The 19,049-nt window shown below is 36.9% G+C and overlaps 1 protein-coding gene and 1 pseudogene across 2 annotated transcripts in view; one reads left to right on the forward strand and one right to left on the reverse strand.

Moving 5' to 3' along the window:
* LOC109051171 (E3 ubiquitin-protein ligase znrf1) overlaps positions 1–10,805 on the forward strand; it is a 26,890-nt gene extending 16,085 nt beyond the window's left edge. The window contains exons 2-5 of one of the 2 annotated variants that reach the window (XM_042752768.1): positions 689–784; positions 7,596–7,701; positions 8,468–8,559; positions 9,834–9,843. In XM_042752768.1, coding sequence (XP_042608702.1) covers positions 689–784; positions 7,596–7,701; positions 8,468–8,525 — 260 coding nt within the window. In that variant the 3' untranslated portion in view covers positions 8,526–8,559; positions 9,834–9,843. Of the gene's footprint in view, positions 1–688; positions 785–7,595; positions 7,702–8,467; positions 8,560–9,833; positions 9,844–10,118 lie in introns of those variants that run through there. The other variant, XM_019068727.2, reaches the window with a different exon arrangement.
* On the reverse strand, positions 9,003–18,836 carry LOC109051296 (annotated as a pseudogene).
* Between the last annotated feature and the right edge of the window lie 213 nt (positions 18,837–19,049).

Below are 19,049 nucleotides of genomic sequence, written 5' to 3' on the forward strand. Positions count from 1 at the left end.
TTTTTGAGCAGCAAATCAGCATATTAAAATGATTTCTGAAGGATAATGTTACTCTGAAAACTGAAGTAATGATGTTAAAAATTCAGCTTTGACATCACAGGAATAAATTAGATTTTAAAATATATTAAAATAGAAAACAGTCATTTTAAATTGTAATAACCTTTCACATATTACTATTTGTACTGTATCCTTCATCAAATAAATGCAGCCTTGGTGAGCATAAGAGGCTTCTTTCAAAAACAACAAAATCTTACCAGCCTCAAATAATATAGAATTTTAATATCAGCCATTTATGCATTATTGGACTGTAAAACTCATATGTTAGTCTGAAGCTCTTATGACGCAGGTAAGATACACGTGATGAACCCTAGGCTAAGAAAACTGAATGTTTGTTTGCATGATCCCGGCCTAACATGAGCCTTATGTAGCTGCCGATGTCATAATGACATTGGTGAACAAGTGACAGTGATGTATGTGTTTGTAAAGTATAAGTTTAAGTTAAAAAAGCTTTGTGTCAACGAAGTTACTAAAAGCCAAGCTAATGCATAGAAACATAACATGTTGCGCAGGATTATGTCATTGGCAGTTATCTGACTGCTGCATCACTGTCACAGCTCATTCCACCGGCTTTACTGGCTTATTGCTGCTTCAAGAGTTCTGACAATGCTGTTTCCTTTTCCCTCTCCAGGATTTAAGTGTCCTGTCTGCTCCAAATCAGTGGCATCCAATGAGATGGAGGTTCACTTTATCATGTGTCTGAGCAAGCCCCGCCTCTCCTACAACGGTAAGACACGCCCCCAATATCCTCTACTATTTTCCTCCTTTTTTGAGTCACTGTATCAGTTTATCCTTTCATTCTCCATTTCATTCTTGTCTGTATCTCAATTCCGGGGCTGAAAAGAGTCTGTGAACTGTAGATGACCCCTTAATCTAGGTCTCTCTCTCTTTCTGTTTTGCCGTGGGAAACTAAGGTCGTCGATGTATATGACATTTGGCACCCATTTTTTGCTTTCTCTTTTTTCTTCTAAAGAGTTTCAAGGCATCTGTAGGCTGTCGAATTACAGTCAGTTTTTCAAAATGTTCCTCTATGGATTTCTACTCTAGCCATGTTTGATATCACTCCTTATATTGTCTTAAAGATATTAGTGTATTTGCATCGCATTAAAGTTCCGTAATATGATATCCGAGTAAACAGAATGTTCAGTGCTAAATAAATAGGGCAATATTTTATTTTTTTCCATTGGGTTTTCATTGAATCCTTTCCTCAATTATTTCAATGTTAAATGTAAGGGTATATTAAAATATTAATATTATTCTTCCCATGGTTACATCAGATAAAAGGTTGTTTCAGAGTTCAAAGTTTGTTTGTTTTTTTCTTTTTAAAGTTTATATGAACTTTTTCTTTAGAAAAAAGTTTAGAGCTTTGATGAATTGTGCTCAATTAAATGTTTTTATTAAGAATAAGGTCAACTTTGATTACAATTTTATATTTTATGCTTTGGTTAATTAACTTAAAACTGAGCCCTAAGTTCAAATAAACTGACTTCTTACATCTTTGAAAATTTCTAATATATTTTTAAAATGATCTTATTAAAAACAAGATTTTTTATCATCATAACAAGTATATCATTTTTATACTTTATAAAATAAATTACAATGATGTAATTCCTTTAAATTCCTTGTAATTCCTTGAAATCACGTGTTCTGTACTAGACTAACTGAGACTTGTCATAGCACTTGTATACCGTTGTTGTTCTCGTTGATCTGATTGTTTCTACTGTTCTCATTTGTAAGTCGCTTTGGATAAAAGCGTCTGCTAAATGATTAAATGTAAATGTAAATCTAAACCTATTATCTTTTACCTATAAACCTATTTTTTAGTTCATTCATTTTATTTCTTAAAATAAAAATATTTCAGTACAAAAAAATTTAAATAAAAATTAAAAAATAATTGCAATTTTAATATTTTTAAAATTAATTAATATAAATAAAATAAATAAATTTATTTTTATTTAATTTTATTCTTTTCTTTTTGTTCTATTTAATTTTCAACTATCTAAACCTATTTTGTTGTATTAAAATTAAATTAAAATTAAAATTAAATTTTAGATTTTATTCTAATTCATTCTATTCTTTATTTTATTCTATAAAACTAAAATCTAAAGGTCTTTGCATCGAGTCCGAAATCTCTTCCGAAATTTTCGCACCTTAAAAAAATAAATAGGACCTCATGTTGTGTCAATCATGTTTACACACTGCCTCCGAAACTTTCATCTGTCATAAAAAAAATTCGGATCAGGTTCTATTTTCTGCATTTTTCCATACGTAGTAAGTATTTTGATAGGAAGGGATGATGAATATATATTTCTTTTTATCATTTCATTATCTTTTCATAAGTTTTTTTCTTATAAGAAAACGGTTGCAATTTTAATAATTTTAAAATTAATTAATATAAATAAAATAAATACATTTTATTTTATTTTAATCTTAACCTATCTTTATGAAAATGTTTGAAATCATTTTATATGCTTTACATATTTTTTTTTTTGTTTTTTTTATATGTACAATTCAAGAAGTGATGCAATACACTGACAAGCAACACTAGCTCACTATCTATTCTGTGAGCTTTTGGATCAGTCAAGTACAGCTTTGCAGGAAGATAGCACACGTGACTTAGCTGTAGTGACCCGATGACATGTGTAGTCTCTGCTTGTAACTGCTGTGTTGGGTTAGATGGACGTCTGACTGACAGCTACCTGACTGAGGGACAACTGTCCAACCCAGCCTGAGCTAAAGGTGACCCGCAGCGATGCATCTGATCTGTCTTCACAAAAACATTCATTTAATGCCTTTTGGTTTACTTGTCAGTCACTATTGAGATAAAGCAAGGCTTTTAAATGTACAGGCACCTTTAAAAGAAAATTAATACAGGTTATGCATGTTAATACCAGTTTAAAACAGCAAGAAGACTTGCTTTCATTACAGTTTTGCATTTTTTCACTTACTGACCCCACCATGTTCAAGTTAGTGACATTACCAGACCAGAACACACTGGAGTTAATCTTATTTCCCACAATGCACTCTGTCCCATTGTCAGCTGCAGCCAGTGACAGTCACACGTCAGCAGATCTGCTCACTGTAAAAGCCGCTGTCTGTGAATGCAATACACTTTGCTTGCCTTTTGACACTGTGGTTTGTGCCTGCTAGCCCTCCATTTCCCTGCGAACTCTAATCCACCCCAGTTTGTATTGATCCAGGCAGGGAATAACCCTAGATGTAACCCTAATGCTAGATGTAACATTGGACTAACCCTGAACTAATACATGTTTCACCCCAGAGGAGATGGCAGTCACAAAATAATAGATAGTTATTGTATTGTGTTGTCCAAATACAGCACTACTTTATTGTGATGTCCAAAGTGTTCATTTTCTTAATCATTCTGATATGAAATAGTCCAAATAAATAGTGAGTTAACATCTCATTCAGTCAATCAGTTGGAGGGTTGACCTAAGGAACGACTTGTTCACTGAATCAGTTACCAAGTGAAAAACTCAGTCACTGAATTGTGTAGTGAAACACTGCAAAAAGTAACTGTACTGTAAGAGAAATAGATAGATAGATAAATAGATAGATAGATAGATAGATAGATAGATAGATAGATAGATAGATAGATTGTGTAACAGAAATGTTATTCTGCCCTCTGAAAAACTCTCTCTCATCCTCCTCCCCATGTGAGAGCTAAATTTAACAGCAGGTATTAAAATATCATCATGCATAGTCCTGGCTTGGAAAAGACACACTGGTCGGCTCACATGGGCTCTTCAGAGGGTGATAAACACACTTACACACACAAAACTGCTATCAAAGTAATAGCGTTAACATATCTGACCCCAGAAGCCCAGACACAAATTGACAGCTATCTAGCAGAAAGAATGGGGGACATGATTACCAACAACTTGAACTGAAAGGCCAAACCAGCGGCTGATCTCTCTTTCACACACCTGTCCATTCCTGTAAACTAGTGCAGCTCGTCTGAGCTGCTGAAGTCATCGGCCCTAAGAGGATAACAAGCTCAAGTGCAGGAGGGTGTGCGTCCTGCTGTTGTCCAGGGATGTGCGGGGGAAAGGGCGACGTGTTTTGACTGCCGGGACCAGCGTCTGGAAAACTGCAACAGCATTTGAGAATTGTTTGAAGAGCTAGAATAGTTGCAATATTTTATATAAATTCCTTCATAACTCACAAACAACTACACATGTATGTATTATATATCTAATAGAAGACACATTTATATTGCAAAAAGTAACTTTATTAATACTTAAGCATTATAATTAGAAATATAATACTGAATTAAATACAAGATTATTAAAGAGTGTTGCAATTGTTGCAACTGTAACACAATTAACCAACATTAAGTTTTACTAAATTGTTTTATCCTTTGTGTTATTTTTTGTATTTTTAAGTTTACATATTTATTTTGTAAAAAGAAAAAAAAATAAAGCATAAATTTAAGTGGGACATTTAATTATTATTTTAAGTACATTAGAATTATTTGATTATTTAAAAAGAAATGAAATATTTTTAATTATAATATACAGTAGTATTGTAAGATCTGGGCTGCGTTTCCCAAAAGCATCATAAGCCTAAGTTGATCGTAGAAATATCTTTATTAATGGAGCTACGATCAACTTACATTTACGATGCTTTTGGGAAACGCAGCCCAGGTCAGTAAGATTTTTATTTTTTTAATGAATCCTTTTATTCAGTCAATATGCATTAAATTGATCAAAAGTGACAGTAAAGACCTTTATAATATTACAAAATGTTTCTATTTCAAATAAATGCTGCTCTTTTGAATTTTCTAGTCATCAAAGATTTTTTTTTTTTTTTTTTAAATCCACATTATTTTTAATCACCAAAACTGTTTCCAATATTGATAATAATGAATAATACATGTTTCTTGAGCAACAAATCAGCATTTTAGAAGGATCATGTGACAATAGAGACTGGAGTAATGATGCTGAAAATTCAGCTTTGTCATCACTGAAATAAATCTTAGTTAAATATATATTAAAATAGAAAATGGTTCTTTTAAATTGTAATAATATTTCACAATATTTCACAATATTGCTGTTTTGCTGTATTTTTGATCAAATAAATGCAGCCTTGATGAGCAAAAATACAAAAAAGAAAAACAGTATTGGATGTGTAATATATATACGTGTGTGTGAATATATATATATATATATATATATATATATATATATATATATATATATATATATATATACACTTATATATATATATATATACACTTAACATATTAAGTTTAATTTCAGCCTAACTTTGAAGAATTGTAGCATGTTACAATTGCCCTCGGTCTCTCATACTGCGTCGCCTCACTAAGCTGATTTGTATTTGGAGCATATGTCTGCCGTCTGTTCTCTATTCATTGCTGCCATCATCTCCTGTTTTTCCCAGCTCACCTCTTCTTGCTTTCCACCCCGTGTCGTTCTCTCTCCCTCCATCACATCCTCTCTAAACTGCAATCTATCTCTTGTCCTGTCTGCCTGCTCCCTGCACATTTAACAATGGAGCTTCATCTCCCCATCTTCACCTCAGCTGCCCAAGCCACTTCTTCAGCAATGCAGATGGCAGGCCAAAAAAGTTATTTTGTTACTGTTCATTAAACCTAAACTGAAAAAGAAACCTGAATACAAACAAATTTGTGACACGTCTTTGAGGTGGTTTCGCACCTCTGTAGTGTGAGATTCATCCCAAAGCATTATGGGAAACTGGGTTAACCCACAATCAACATCCTGTTTTGCAAAAACTCCATTATCCTGTCATGATTCTTTAACCTTCTGTCAGTATTTACCACACTCCTCACCTTTACAGACACAGAAACACACACACAGGTGTTTCCAGGGGAAGCTGTGCACGTTATATGAAAGGAAGTGGTCTGTTTCGCTTTCTGGAGCATTTCCTGTGAAGAAGACTTTTACTGGAAACTAAAACAGGCTGAGAACGGTGTGTGTGTGTGTGTGTGTGTGTGTGTGTGTGTGTGTGTGTGTGTGTGTGTGTGTGTGTGTGTGTGTGTGTGTGTGTGGTTATGCTGGTATGGGCATGCAAGTCAAATCGTGTTGGTTGTTGCCCTTAAGCTATTAGCAGAAAATGAGTTCACACCTCGTCATCATCTCTCCACCACAAACATACACACAGCAATGAAGCATGAGTAACTGTCTTTAACTACTAGTTATGCTGACTGCCAACCAGACGTTACTGTGAGTGAGAGAGTGGAGGAACGCTGTAAACTGCATTTCATGCGTCTTTACTCACCGCTGCCCCCTGCTGCCAAACAAGCTGTTTCGAATAATGCACTGTGTATGTTTTCATCAATCTGCAGTATCAAAAACATCCCAATCAGACATAAGCTGTGCCGCAAAAAAACACAGGGCTTATGTGTTAAAGTCAGTTATACTGATTTTATAAAATGGCCAAAAATATGATAAAACAGGAGTTTTCAAATGGGATGTATGTGCTACAAAAGGTATAGTTCTGTTTTTACTGTATTTTTAATCTAATAAATTTAACACAGTTGCGTATGGGAGACTTTCAAAAACATTTTAAAAAAATCTTCTCAACCCAAATTACAGTTTTGAAGAGTAGTTAGTGTTTTAGAAAACTATATGGAAATATTGTTAAAATTAATGAATAGATAAAAAAATAATATAATATAATAAAAATATAATAAAATAAAAAAAAATTATTATTATTATTATTATACAAATTTTTATTTACACATAATTTATATTAATTTATTTATAAATGTATTTGCGTATAGTCAGGGGTGTAGCACCAAATGTCGGGCCCCGGTCACATAACCAAGGAGGTGGGCCCCTCACAACACAACACCTCATAAATCATATTAAGAATAATAACCAGGATATAATTTTGTTATTATATATATAATTTTGTTCTGTTACTCAGTTCCACTATTACACCCTGTCGGATGCCCCTGCATATAGTTTTCTTATGCCACAAATATATAAATAAATAAGGACTGGTAAAAAAAAAAAAAAAAAAATATGCTTTTTGAAAAAATATGCCTGCATGTATTTAATCAAAATTACAGTAAAAACAGTAATGTTTTTTACTTCAATTTAAAACAATTGTTTTCTATTTAAATATATTTTAAAATGTAATTTATGTGATGGTAAAGCTGAATTATCAGCATCATAACTCATAATTTTCAGCATAATTCTAATATGCTGATTTGCTGCTCAAGAAACATTTATTTATTATCAATGTTGAAAACACTCAAAATTTTTGTGAAAACCATAATAATTTTTTTTATGATTCTTTGATAAATAGAAAGTTCAAAAGAACAGTTTTTATTTGATAAATAAATATTATAAATATTAAAATATATATATTTTGTAACAGTTTAAATGTCTTTACTGTCACTTTTTATCAATTTTATGTACCCTTGCGGAATAAAAATATGAATTTATTTTGAAATATCTTACTGACCCCAAACGTTTTGAACAGCAGTGTTTGCATGATGTGCTCATTGTGAGTGTCTGTGTGTGTTACAGACGACGTGTTGTCAAGAGACTCAGGAGAATGTGTAATATGTCTGGAGGAGCTACAGCAGGGAGACACCATCGCTAGACTGCCGTGCCTCTGTATCTATCACAAAAGGTGAGATGGACAGAAACACATTTTTATTGCACAGTTTATATTGTTAATGTGCTGGTAAATTGCTTGTGATAATGACAAACCTCCTGTTGTCCAACCCTGTGTCAAGCTGACAGGAAATGTTACAGCTTTTTGCCAGTCAAATGAACGACAGTCTCAGCTGTCAAATTTCCTGAGAATTTACATTCTACATTTTATGCTCAGCGTGAAACACAAACCTTGTCAAGTCCTATATATAATTATGTGATTATGTAACAATATGATTGACATTTCATGTCTGTATATGGCGTCTCAGCAGGAGGCTTCTTGGTATTGAATAGCACACTCATTGCAAAGTCTTTATGTCTCAAACAACTGACCCTTTTAAGTGAACCGCAGCTCACACTTGAGATGTTTTCAGAACAAATTTTCCACAAGCAAATTATACGCTCAGTCCTAACCAGGCAAGGCACAACAAAGTGACAACCGATAAATCCTATCACTTCTAAGTAAATCGTAATATTTTTGGCCTAAGCTGCCGCAACCGGCAAGACATTTGTGAAATTTGCTTGCATGGTTTCTATATCTGGTCCAGAATTCATTATACATAGCTGTATATTAACATCTAATATGTTGGCGTTGATTTAGTCATTTTCTGCACTTTTAGTGAGGACAGCAAAGTGATTTAATGCTGGAATTCATTGTGACTGTTTAGGACACTGTGGTAATCTTAGTAGAATCCTTTAAAAGCATTATGCTAATGGAAATTGTGTTTTTCTGATGTAAATAGCTGTATAGACTCCTGGTTTGAGATCAACCGCTCCTGCCCTGAACATCCTTCAGACTGACCTCCATCATCTACTTCTGCTACCACTGAGAAAGGTGAACACCTTCTCACAAATATTCACCTACATGCCAACACGTGTCTCAATAATCTGAATATTTGTCAGTCATTTTGTATTGGAATTTTTGACTTTGACTTCTTCAAACAGTAATTAGCAGCTAGTCATTACTTCAGTGCACTATTTTTAAATAGACTATAAAAAGCAATTTCCAGAGTAGCAAAACAGGTTTTTGTTCCATGTCTCCAAAGGTCTAGAACTCAGACCACTTCAGTAATATATTATTATTAATGTCATTATTGTTAAAATATCACAATTAACAGTAATAATATGCACATGCAAGTTTTTACACTTCTGTCCTTTAAAAAAAATCAACTTTCACAAACATCTACAACTCAGACAACTCTCCTATTATTATTATTATTATTATTGTTAACAATAATACTTCAAATTATGAATAATGAAAATATTGTCATTAATGTCTCATGACGTTTCAAACCCCGAAAGACCTTCATTCATCTTTAGAACACAAATTAGGATATTTTTGATGAAATCTTGAGAGTTTTCTGTCCCTGCATAGACAGCAATGCAACTGACACATTCAAGGCCCAGAAAGGTAGTAAGAGTTCATTAAAAGAGTTCATGTGACATCAGTGGGTCAACCGTAATGAAAAATTTTATGCGCAAATAAAACAAAAATTGTTGAATAAAGTTGTTATTTTTGTTTTCTTTGCACACAAAAAGTTATAAAATAGCTTCATAAAATTACGATCGAACCAGGGATGTCACATGGACTATTTTAATGATGTCCTTACTTGCTTTCTGAGCCATGAACAAGTCAGTTGCATTGCTGTCTATGCAGGGTCAGAAAGCTCTCGGATTTCATCTTAAATATCTTAATTTGTGTTCTGAAGATGAACAAAGGTCTTATGGGTTTGGAATGATGTGAGGGTGAGTAAACAGAATTTTCATATTTGGGTGAACTATCCCTTTGAGTAATCAAGTTATTTATTTAGTAGTAGTAGTAGTAAGTTGGATATTGCATATATAATACTACATGATTATTATTTAGATTTTTATATAGGGTTTTTTTCTGTTATTTATTGATTGGTCCAGTATTAAAAAAGCAATTTGGTTCAAGCTTTAAATTTGAGTTCCTATGTTTAAATGTGCGTTATACTTCACCCACACCACTGACTTAAAGCAAAACATTCTCAGTCTACCTTCCGAGACCTTTGACGTAAACCAAGTGTGAAAACACCCACAGGATTATTATAACTTGTATTTCTTCAGTCTCTTTTCTGCTCACTTCAGGGCACTTTATAGACCTGAAAAAAATCACATTTAGAAAGATTTTTCTGTAGTTTCTTCATTGACATGGTATTGAAAGGTGGTCGGGTAAAGGCTTCAAATTTAAACCTTAAAGATGCTTGTTTTTCTATGTATATATGCACTTTATACGTCACCCACACAGCTGACTTACAGCAAACCACGCTTAGACCACCTCCCGAGACCCCTGACATAAACCAAGTGTGGAAACCCCCTCAGGCTCAGTATGACTCTCATATTCCATCTCTGTCTCTTTTTCTCTCACTGTAGGGCACTTTATGGACCTAAACCTGGATATCCTGACACAAAAATAACCACATAAATCAATCTACCAACCAATTCGATCGAAACCTACAGAAACGGAAATGTGTCATCGCAAAACTGAACCAAATAAAAGCGTTCATCCAGCCAACACCATCATTACCACTTGCAGAATCCCTTATCTCCTGCCCGCTAAACTGCTAAATGGCCCCTTCACGGCAAAACCACCAACACCGGATGTCTGGCTTTGGAAAATGTCTCGCTTTCTTGCCCAATCTCCATACTCTGTGTTCTTATCGGCGTGTGTATTCAGTCTGCATTCTGACCCGCTCCTCTCTCCTTGTGTATGTAATCAGACGGAAGGAGATGGGAAAGAGGGGGCGGGGCGGGGCAACACAAGAGGCGGGGCATATGCGGTAAATAAGTAGGAAGTAGACCACGCTTTGCAAACTGATCCAGAGGCCATACCTGTCCTGTCAATCAAACGATGCTGATTATAGGGGTGTGGCAGGGGGCGGGGTTTCACACCTGGTTCGTGGGAGGAGTTTTGTGTGCGCGGTTCACTCGTTATTGATGTGTTGGACAGCCGGTGGACGTAGATTTACTTATTCTGTGTGTGCATGTGCGTGATCATGTGTCCACAGGCAGGGAAATGTGTAAATTGTGTTTCCTGTTAGTGCCAGAGCAAGTCCAAGACATCAGCATGTGGGTTGGGATGGGGTTTACGGTCTGTCTTCAAATGTTTACAATTCACGATAGATGTCTTTCCCCAACGGATTCTGAAACGATAAGAAGCTCAAAGCTATTTTCCTAGTTTCATCTGCAATTTTTTGGGGCAGTTATTATGAAGCGCTGACCATAACATTCGGACAGTTTCCCTGTAAAAGCCTTGAGTACGTATTCAGTGTGTGTGTATGTGTGTGTGATTTCGGCTTCTGTCATCCTCCCATGTTTTCTGTATTTTTTTGTGTAGCTTGCGTCTGGTAAGCTAATGTTGCTTCACTACTGTATGTAAAGCCCAGATATACTGGTGTGAATCTATTACAAGATCATTTCTATGATCTGCATTTACTTTTTATTTTTGAAAAATCTGTGAGAAACCTCACAAGAAATCTATTTAACCTTCAGGATGCCTCTGTCTACTGTATAAACAGCAAGCACTGTTAGAAAATAATGTTGCTGAAATTGTAAAAAATTTAAAAATTAGTAAAATGAAAAGGTAGAAAAAAAAAATAACCGCAAGAAAATATTTGACAGCCTATTATTTTTTGTGTTGGATAGAAATAGAGCATTTCTGAGTTTTTTCTGCTTTGTGCCTGTAAATGAGGGCATACAAACACCATCCATCAAAACAATGGATAATAATTTCGCCTCACCGTGTAAAACAATTCAAACAAATAATAAAAACAGAGTCAGGTAGCGTAGCACTATCTTGTGCAGCATGGGCTGCGGAAAGTGACTCGGCACTCTCGAAACCCATCCTTTTCTTATTTTTGTCTGTTATTTTGTATGTTTTTCTTTTCTTTTTTTCCAGGGACATGAACGGATGCCTGTTTTTAGGAGGTACAAACTAAGTGTCTGACGATTTTGATGTGCAATCTGTGGGACGAGTAATAATGATGATGATCATACATATAATTAAAGCAAGATGAAATAAGATCAGATGTTGCTTTCTTTTATTAAGTCCACTGCTAATACACAAAAAGGGTCAAATAATTTCAAAAACAATCACTTAAGAAAGAACAAGATACATTATTTTCAGTTCATTAAAATCACATTTAGCTTGTTTGGAGTTCAGCTTCACAGATTCTGTTTTTAGAAGCACATATATCCATATAAATAAATGTATTCACAGAAATATACAAATTTGTTAAGGCACACTGATTTCACATTCATTCATATTTCAAAGTGGTGTGAGATGGCCATGAAAAAAGCAAAATAAAAGGATGGAATAATTCTTAGAAAATACAGCCCTGTACATTTATACTGTGCATTCACAATAATAATACATAACAAATTAATTACCCTTTAATATTCACACAAGGAGCTTAAATCATATGCAATTTTCACAAAAATTATGTTTTGCATGTGCAGATTTTATAAACACTCTAGTCTAAATTATTATCATTCTTAAAATTTAAAACAAACCTTATTCTCCTGACATCTAGTGGTCAGAAAGTCTAGTGCAGAGTATCTTCTATAGTGTTCTGTGTTGGTTTGCATTAATTATAACACCTTTCCAGGATTCATGAGGTTTTTGGGGTCCAGGGTGGCCTTGAGGCCCTGCATGACCTCTATGGCCAATAGACCGACCTCTTCTCTGAGCAGGGCCCGCTTTCCTAGACCGATCCCGTGTTCACCAGTACAAGTTCCATCCATCGCCAGTGCTCTCCTGCATGGGGAAAGACAACAAGAGAACGAATTCATCCACTGTAATTGTTACTGGCAATAAATAGGGTGACCCAAGTAACACATCTGGCCATCTTGATCAATTAAGAAGTTTGGAATCACTAGATCTGGCATTGTTGCCCCAAAAGACCTCAGTGTGGCTGGCAGATTGGAAGAACTCTTTTAGCAGCTTGCAACCACTGAAAGACCACAGTTTCCTCACGAAGTAGAATCTGTGCAACTGAGCTGTCTGTCCAGTCCAATTCATATTCCCAGGTGTTTCCACCTCCACATTCTCCAACTGAATGATGAAGACTAGTCTTGGGGGCTCCCTGGCGCAGCAGAAATCCAACTCCTACTCATCTTGTTCATGCAGGTTTCCACTGTTCAACATGACGAAGTACACCTTGTATACTCTAACCACAATTTTTGCTGCAATAAGACAATTCTGAATTATTTTTGTGAAGTAAAATTATAAACCGAATGCTGTTGATTGAGCTTTATTGAGACTGGAATATGTGTTGCGATAAGATGAACCATGCTATTTTTGCCCAGATTTACAGTCTGGAGGAACTAATGCTAGTTGCCAGTCAGTCTGAGGAAATCAAAGATGATTACTCTTTTGATAAGATTATAAAAGACATCGTTTTTCATTGAGTTTCTTGTGTTCGGAACGATTTTAAAGTCCTCAGTCGTTTAGTGTACGATGCCCAGTTTCCAGCCTTTACTTGAACCTAGCACTTTCCTTTAACAGGCAGAATGGTATTGAAGTTGAATTGATTGAGCAGGATCATCTAACTTGGCCTGGTCAAGTTTCTCTATACTTCCAGGTAGCGAGCCTGAAATCAATCTCTTCACATTGTTCTGCTTAAGTTTCCACACAAGTTCAACTCAATAACATTTCTTCTCCTTACAGTGTATTCACTTCAGTGTGCAAACACTCCTTTGGCAGTTAATATAGCTATCATTTTTGCAAACTTATGCTTTTGAAGTTACATTATGTCTGTCATTCACTAAAAGGGCAAGTCCAACTCCATTTGCTCCTATCAGGAAGAACTCTTGAGTATCAAGTCAGCCAGGTTTCGTTGAAGCAAATGAGATTGCAGTGTTTGTCTTCTTTTTTGTTGCTGGTTTATTGTATCTGACAGAGACAGCACTTTACCCGTAATGACTTAAGGCAGGTAGGACCTTTATTATTTGTGCTTGTTTCCAAAGCCAGACACTAGACCCTCTATGTCTGTCATTGTCAATAAACGCTGTCCAAATGGCAGAAGACACTTTGAGAAATAATCCTGGTATTGATTGCTACACAAAACAAAACTGACAATGTACACAAAAGCTGCAGCCGGTCCCTCTCAGCCGCCTCAGAAGATCAGTGTAAGAGAGCAAAACTGCTGAAAGGAATTAAGTAGAAGTACCTGGCTAGTCTCTCAGTGAAGGAGTGAACCCTTTGCACCTCGTCTGGGTCATTGGGATCCAGTACTATTAAACAATGGAAGTTTCCATCGCCCACATGACCTGCAATGGGACCTACAAATGTAAAGATATTATATATCAGCAGTTAAAAACAGTTCTCAACACTAAATGAGAAAATCAAACTTGATCAAACTACCGGTTATATTGTTTCTGATTAGATCTTCCTTTGTCTCCACTATAATTTGAGGCAGTCGTGAGATTGGCACACAGACGTCTGTAGAATATGCCTGTAAGAAAATGGAGACATTTTTGTAAAGTGTAGGCTGTTTTCTCTAAATAGTTTATAACTGGCTGTGTGGTGCTTTTATAACATTGCTCTGTTTGCTTGAGCATTCTGACCAGCCCAGCATAGCAACTGGTTCAGCCAATGGTGTGAGTTTGGGGCGGGGCTATTGGTTTTGCTGACCTATGGCAGAATGTTTGGGAAACCTGTTTGAAACTGTCATGATTTTTAAGCAAATACACTGTATGAACAGACTGACTTGAATAAGAAATAAAAAATATTATTTATATTATCATTATTATTATATTTAAAAATGTTTTATTATGTTTTGATTTTTATTTTAATATTATGACGTTGGCTTGTTTTCCTTAATAAAAATGTGATTTGTGGTGCTATCAAAACATTACTGTCTGTTTGAGCATTCCAACCAGCCTGGCACAGCAACAGTGGCTAAACCAATGGCGTGAGTTTGGGGCGTGGCTATCTGTTTGGTTGACCAATGGAAGTGTTTGGGAAACCTCTTTGATAACAGTCATTCTTTTTACACTGCACTATGCACGACAGCACAAAAATACAGCTCAAAAGCATAATTATAATTGCATTAAGATAATAAAATTCTGTAAAGTGTATATTCTAAGTTAAAAGAAGATAAATCGCAGAATCATGTTGCAGTTTATGTTTTAAAAGATTATATATAGGAGTATGGTGTTGGGCTGCATACCATGCATCATGACGGGCTTTCCATAACCGGCCACGGGTCTCCTCATCTTCTGACCAGGCGAAGTCTGAGCCTCCGTTATCCCATGTGATCTCCTCTGAACACACAGAACATGAAGCTTTCCAGATGACACGTTCTTTCACATCTATTGTTCTGCTTTTGTAAAATACTGTTTCTGTAGAAATGTGTTTTATCCACATATACCAGTGATGGACACTTGCTCCTCCATGCTTTTAGAGCTCCCGTGGAACTCCAGAAAGAGGGTGGGAGTGACTGCATAGGACAGGTTGTTGAAGCGATTGCATGCGTTTATCATCACGTCGTCCAAGAACTCTGCAAATGGAACGTATCAACAACGATTAAGTCTTGTGAAGCCTTTGTGTGTAGAAAGCTGAGGCTTAAAAATCGATGCCTCAGTGCAGCCTCGATTTAAAAATCTAAGAGAGCGGTCATGCCTGATTACTCATAAATTGGATGGAGCTACTGGTGGAATATTTTTCCCTGAGTGGACTGCAAAAGAAGAAACACATTGTGGTTCTGAGAAGCAAGCAATTCATTAAACCCTTGACTGCGTTCGGTGTTGACTATGAATAAAGGATGGTGTTTCCTTCTGAATTAATGTTTGTTATTGCAGGAGGCTTCAGTGAATAGATTAGAATGAAATGAATAGAGTTCTGCACTAAATCGCACAGCTAGGCATGCATGTTGTTTCGAGCGTCACAGTCTGTGACTTTACAAGTTCACAACACAGGAGACCAAGTGTTCTTTTGTTACGTTGATGCCAATCGAGGCAGCAAACTAAGCACATTGTGACCATGTGCTTCAAACAATGCTCACCGATACGAGCAATGGGCACTCCAGCTTGCAGGATCTGAACGGTGCTGTCCACCGCTGATTGGACGGATGGAAAGGAGCAGACAGCCGACACCATACTTTCAGGAATACCGAACAATCGAAGCGTGGCTTTGGTAATAATACCTAAAGTTCCCTCAGATCCCACAAAAAGGTTTGTTAGGTTGTAACCAGCTGATGTCTTTCTGAAAGGTGAAAAATCAAATGTAGACAACAAAAGATTTAGTTTAAAATATGCTTTGATTGTAATTTTGCAGTCATACCTTGGACGACGGCCCTTCCCTGCGGTGTGGAGGACCGTTCCATCGGCTAGAACCACCTCCAGGTTCAGGACGTTCCCGCGCATCGTGCCATAGCGGACTGCGTTGGTGCCTGACGCACTAGTTGCAGCCATGCCACAGAGAGATGCGTCAGCACCTGGATCTGCGGAAATACATTTCTTAACCATTAATCATTTCCAATTATATAACACATGGCAAATATGACGACTGGATATTTGGAGATATGCCACAGAGAGATGCGCTTCACCCCGCCACTTTCTTAACCATTAATCATTTCCAATTATATAACACATGGCAAATATGACCAAATTAAACATTTAATTAGGCTTGAATTATTCTATGTTCTTATACAGTTTTTGTTTATTTTGAATTAGATTTTATTTGTATGTTCCTTTTTTTTTTTATTTTTAATTATATTTTATTTGTATGTTCAATTTTAGTTAGTTTTGGTAATTTTAGAACTGTTGATTTTTTTTAATGGCTTCAGTTTTAGATTTAGTTAACTATAATGGCCGTGCATCCAATCAATTTAATTTATGTGGTCTACTATTACTACTCATAATGCACAAGGATATGACTGACCGACGGGAAACCAGAGGCCAGTGTCACGCAGGTATGAGTTCAGGCCTTTGGGTGTCACACCTGGCTCCACCGTCACATCAAAGTCCTCTTGGTGAAGATCAAGAACCTGATCCATCTTTCTCAGATTCAAACACACTCCACCCTAAGAAACACATATATGTAAACTTGATTGACTGATTGATTGTGCCTGAATATCATTGCTCTGGATGATTATTTGTGTCTGGGAGAAAAGAGAAGTGTGACAATAGGAACAATTGTTGTATGTTTGTTGTAGTGGGGAACCAGAAGAGGGAAGCACGCTATGGGTAAACGCATGTGGAAATGAGTGTAGAGGCTTTCAAGTTTATTAAAAGAAAGTCAAGTTAGTTGCAGAAGTCTGTCTTTATTGAATAGAGATGACACTTAAAACATGGTGGCAGCGTGGGCACTTTTAGAGTGTTAGTTTAGAAGTTTAAGACTTAGACGGCGAAGAGCTGCTCCTGTGCAGAGTTGCAAGATGGATGGATTAAAGCCCCCATCACCGTTGTGCATGGACGCCGACAACCTTTCCAAGTCCTGGAAATCCTGGAGGGACCAGTTTAATCTCTACTTGGAGCTGACTATGTCGGACGCGGAGGAAAAGATGAAGGTCAAATTGTTTTACTACCTCATCGGCGAGAGCGGTCGGGAACTGCTGGAAACTCTAATGAGTGACGTAGCCGCGGATGCACGAACGGTAACGAATATTATTGCAAAGTTTGATGAACACTGTAATCCTAGTATAAACGAGACAGTAGAACGTTATCGATTCTTCTCAAAAAGCCAGGGAGCAGAGCAGTCGATCGATAATTACGTCACGGAGTTGCGATCTGCTTGCTAAAACATGCAACTTTGGAGAAATCAAAGACTCACTCATACGTGACAGAATAGTATGCGGAATTAACAACGAAGGACTGAGAGAGAGACTGCTTCGTGAGAAAGATTTAACACTTCAGACGTGCATACGTATATGCAGAGCAGCGGAGCTGTCGCGGCAGAACAGCAAAGCCATTGCAGGGTGCCGCGGTAGAAGAGGTGCATGCCGTCAGACAAGGAGCACGCCTAGATCGCCATCCACCTGGCAGTATGATCACGTGCAGATTCTGTGGTAAAGACCATGAAAAGAACAAACAGAAATGCCCAGCTTTTGGTAAGAAATGTAAAAAGTGTGGAAAGCCAAATCACTTTGCAGTTAAATGTAGAGCCCAGCTGAGACAAGGAAACCATAAATCAGTAAACAAAGTGACTGAACAGGACAGTGATGAGTATGAGGACATCCTCACTGTGGGTGTAGCAAATCCAGAGACTGTAAAGAAAAAAGAGGAAGAAGAAAATGAAAAGAAAACACAGCTGTACGCAGGGATGCTTTTGGGAAAGGACCTTGTGAAATTTCAGATTGACTGTGGAGCAAGCTGCAATGTAATTCCTATCAGTCTGCTGAGCCCAGATATAAAACTGGAGGATACAAAAACTGTACTAATAATGTACAACCAAAGCAAAGTGAGACCACTAGGAAAGTGCAAACTGAAAGTAAGAAACCCGAGAAACCACAAACTGTACAGGCTGGAATTCCAGGTGGTGGATAACAACTGTACTGTCCCCCTAATAGGGAAGAGGGCAAGTGAAGCTATGAAGCTCATCAAAGTACATTATGAGAACATTCTTGCAATAGACAGTATAGTCACCACAGAAAAGCCTGCGACCAGCCAGTGGTCATTAGAGCAGATAAAGACTGAATATGCCGATGTATTCAGGGGTGATGGCTGCCTGGAGGGTGAGTACAAAATAGAGATTGACAACACTGTTAAACCTGTACAGCTCCCAAAAAGAAGGGTTCCAGTAGCCATGATGAAACCTTTGAAGGAAGAGCTGCAAGATCTGCAGAGGAGAGGAATCATTGTGCCAGTAGAGAGGAGCACGAATTGGATCAGTAGTATGGTGGTCGTACAGAAGCCCAGCGGCAGTCTCAGAGTATGTATAGATCCAAGACCTTTAAACAGAGCTTTAAAGCGCAGTCATTTCCCACTACCTACTATTGATGACATACTCCCTGAACTGTCAAAAGCCAAAGTGTTTACTGTGTGCGATGTTAAAAGTGGATTCTGGCACGTCAAGCTGGAGGAAGACTCCAGCTATCTCACCACATTTTCTTCCCCGTTCGGCAGGTATCGATGGCTGCGCATGCCCATGGGCATAAGTCCGGCCCCTGAAATCTTTCAGAGGAAGCTCACAGTCGCATTAGAGGGCCTGCCAGGAGTATACATCATTGCTGATGATGTGCTCATTACAGGACAAGGAGAGACACAAGAATCAGCTGAGAGAGACCATGATGAAAAACTGAAAGCATTTCTAGCACGATGCAGAGAGAAAGGTATCAAGCTAAATGCTGATAAGTTCAAATT

The sequence above is a fragment of the Cyprinus carpio genome, chromosome B25 (genome assembly GCF_018340385.1).
Source record: "Cyprinus carpio isolate SPL01 chromosome B25, ASM1834038v1, whole genome shotgun sequence".
NCBI lineage: Eukaryota > Metazoa > Chordata > Actinopteri > Cypriniformes > Cyprinidae > Cyprinus > Cyprinus carpio.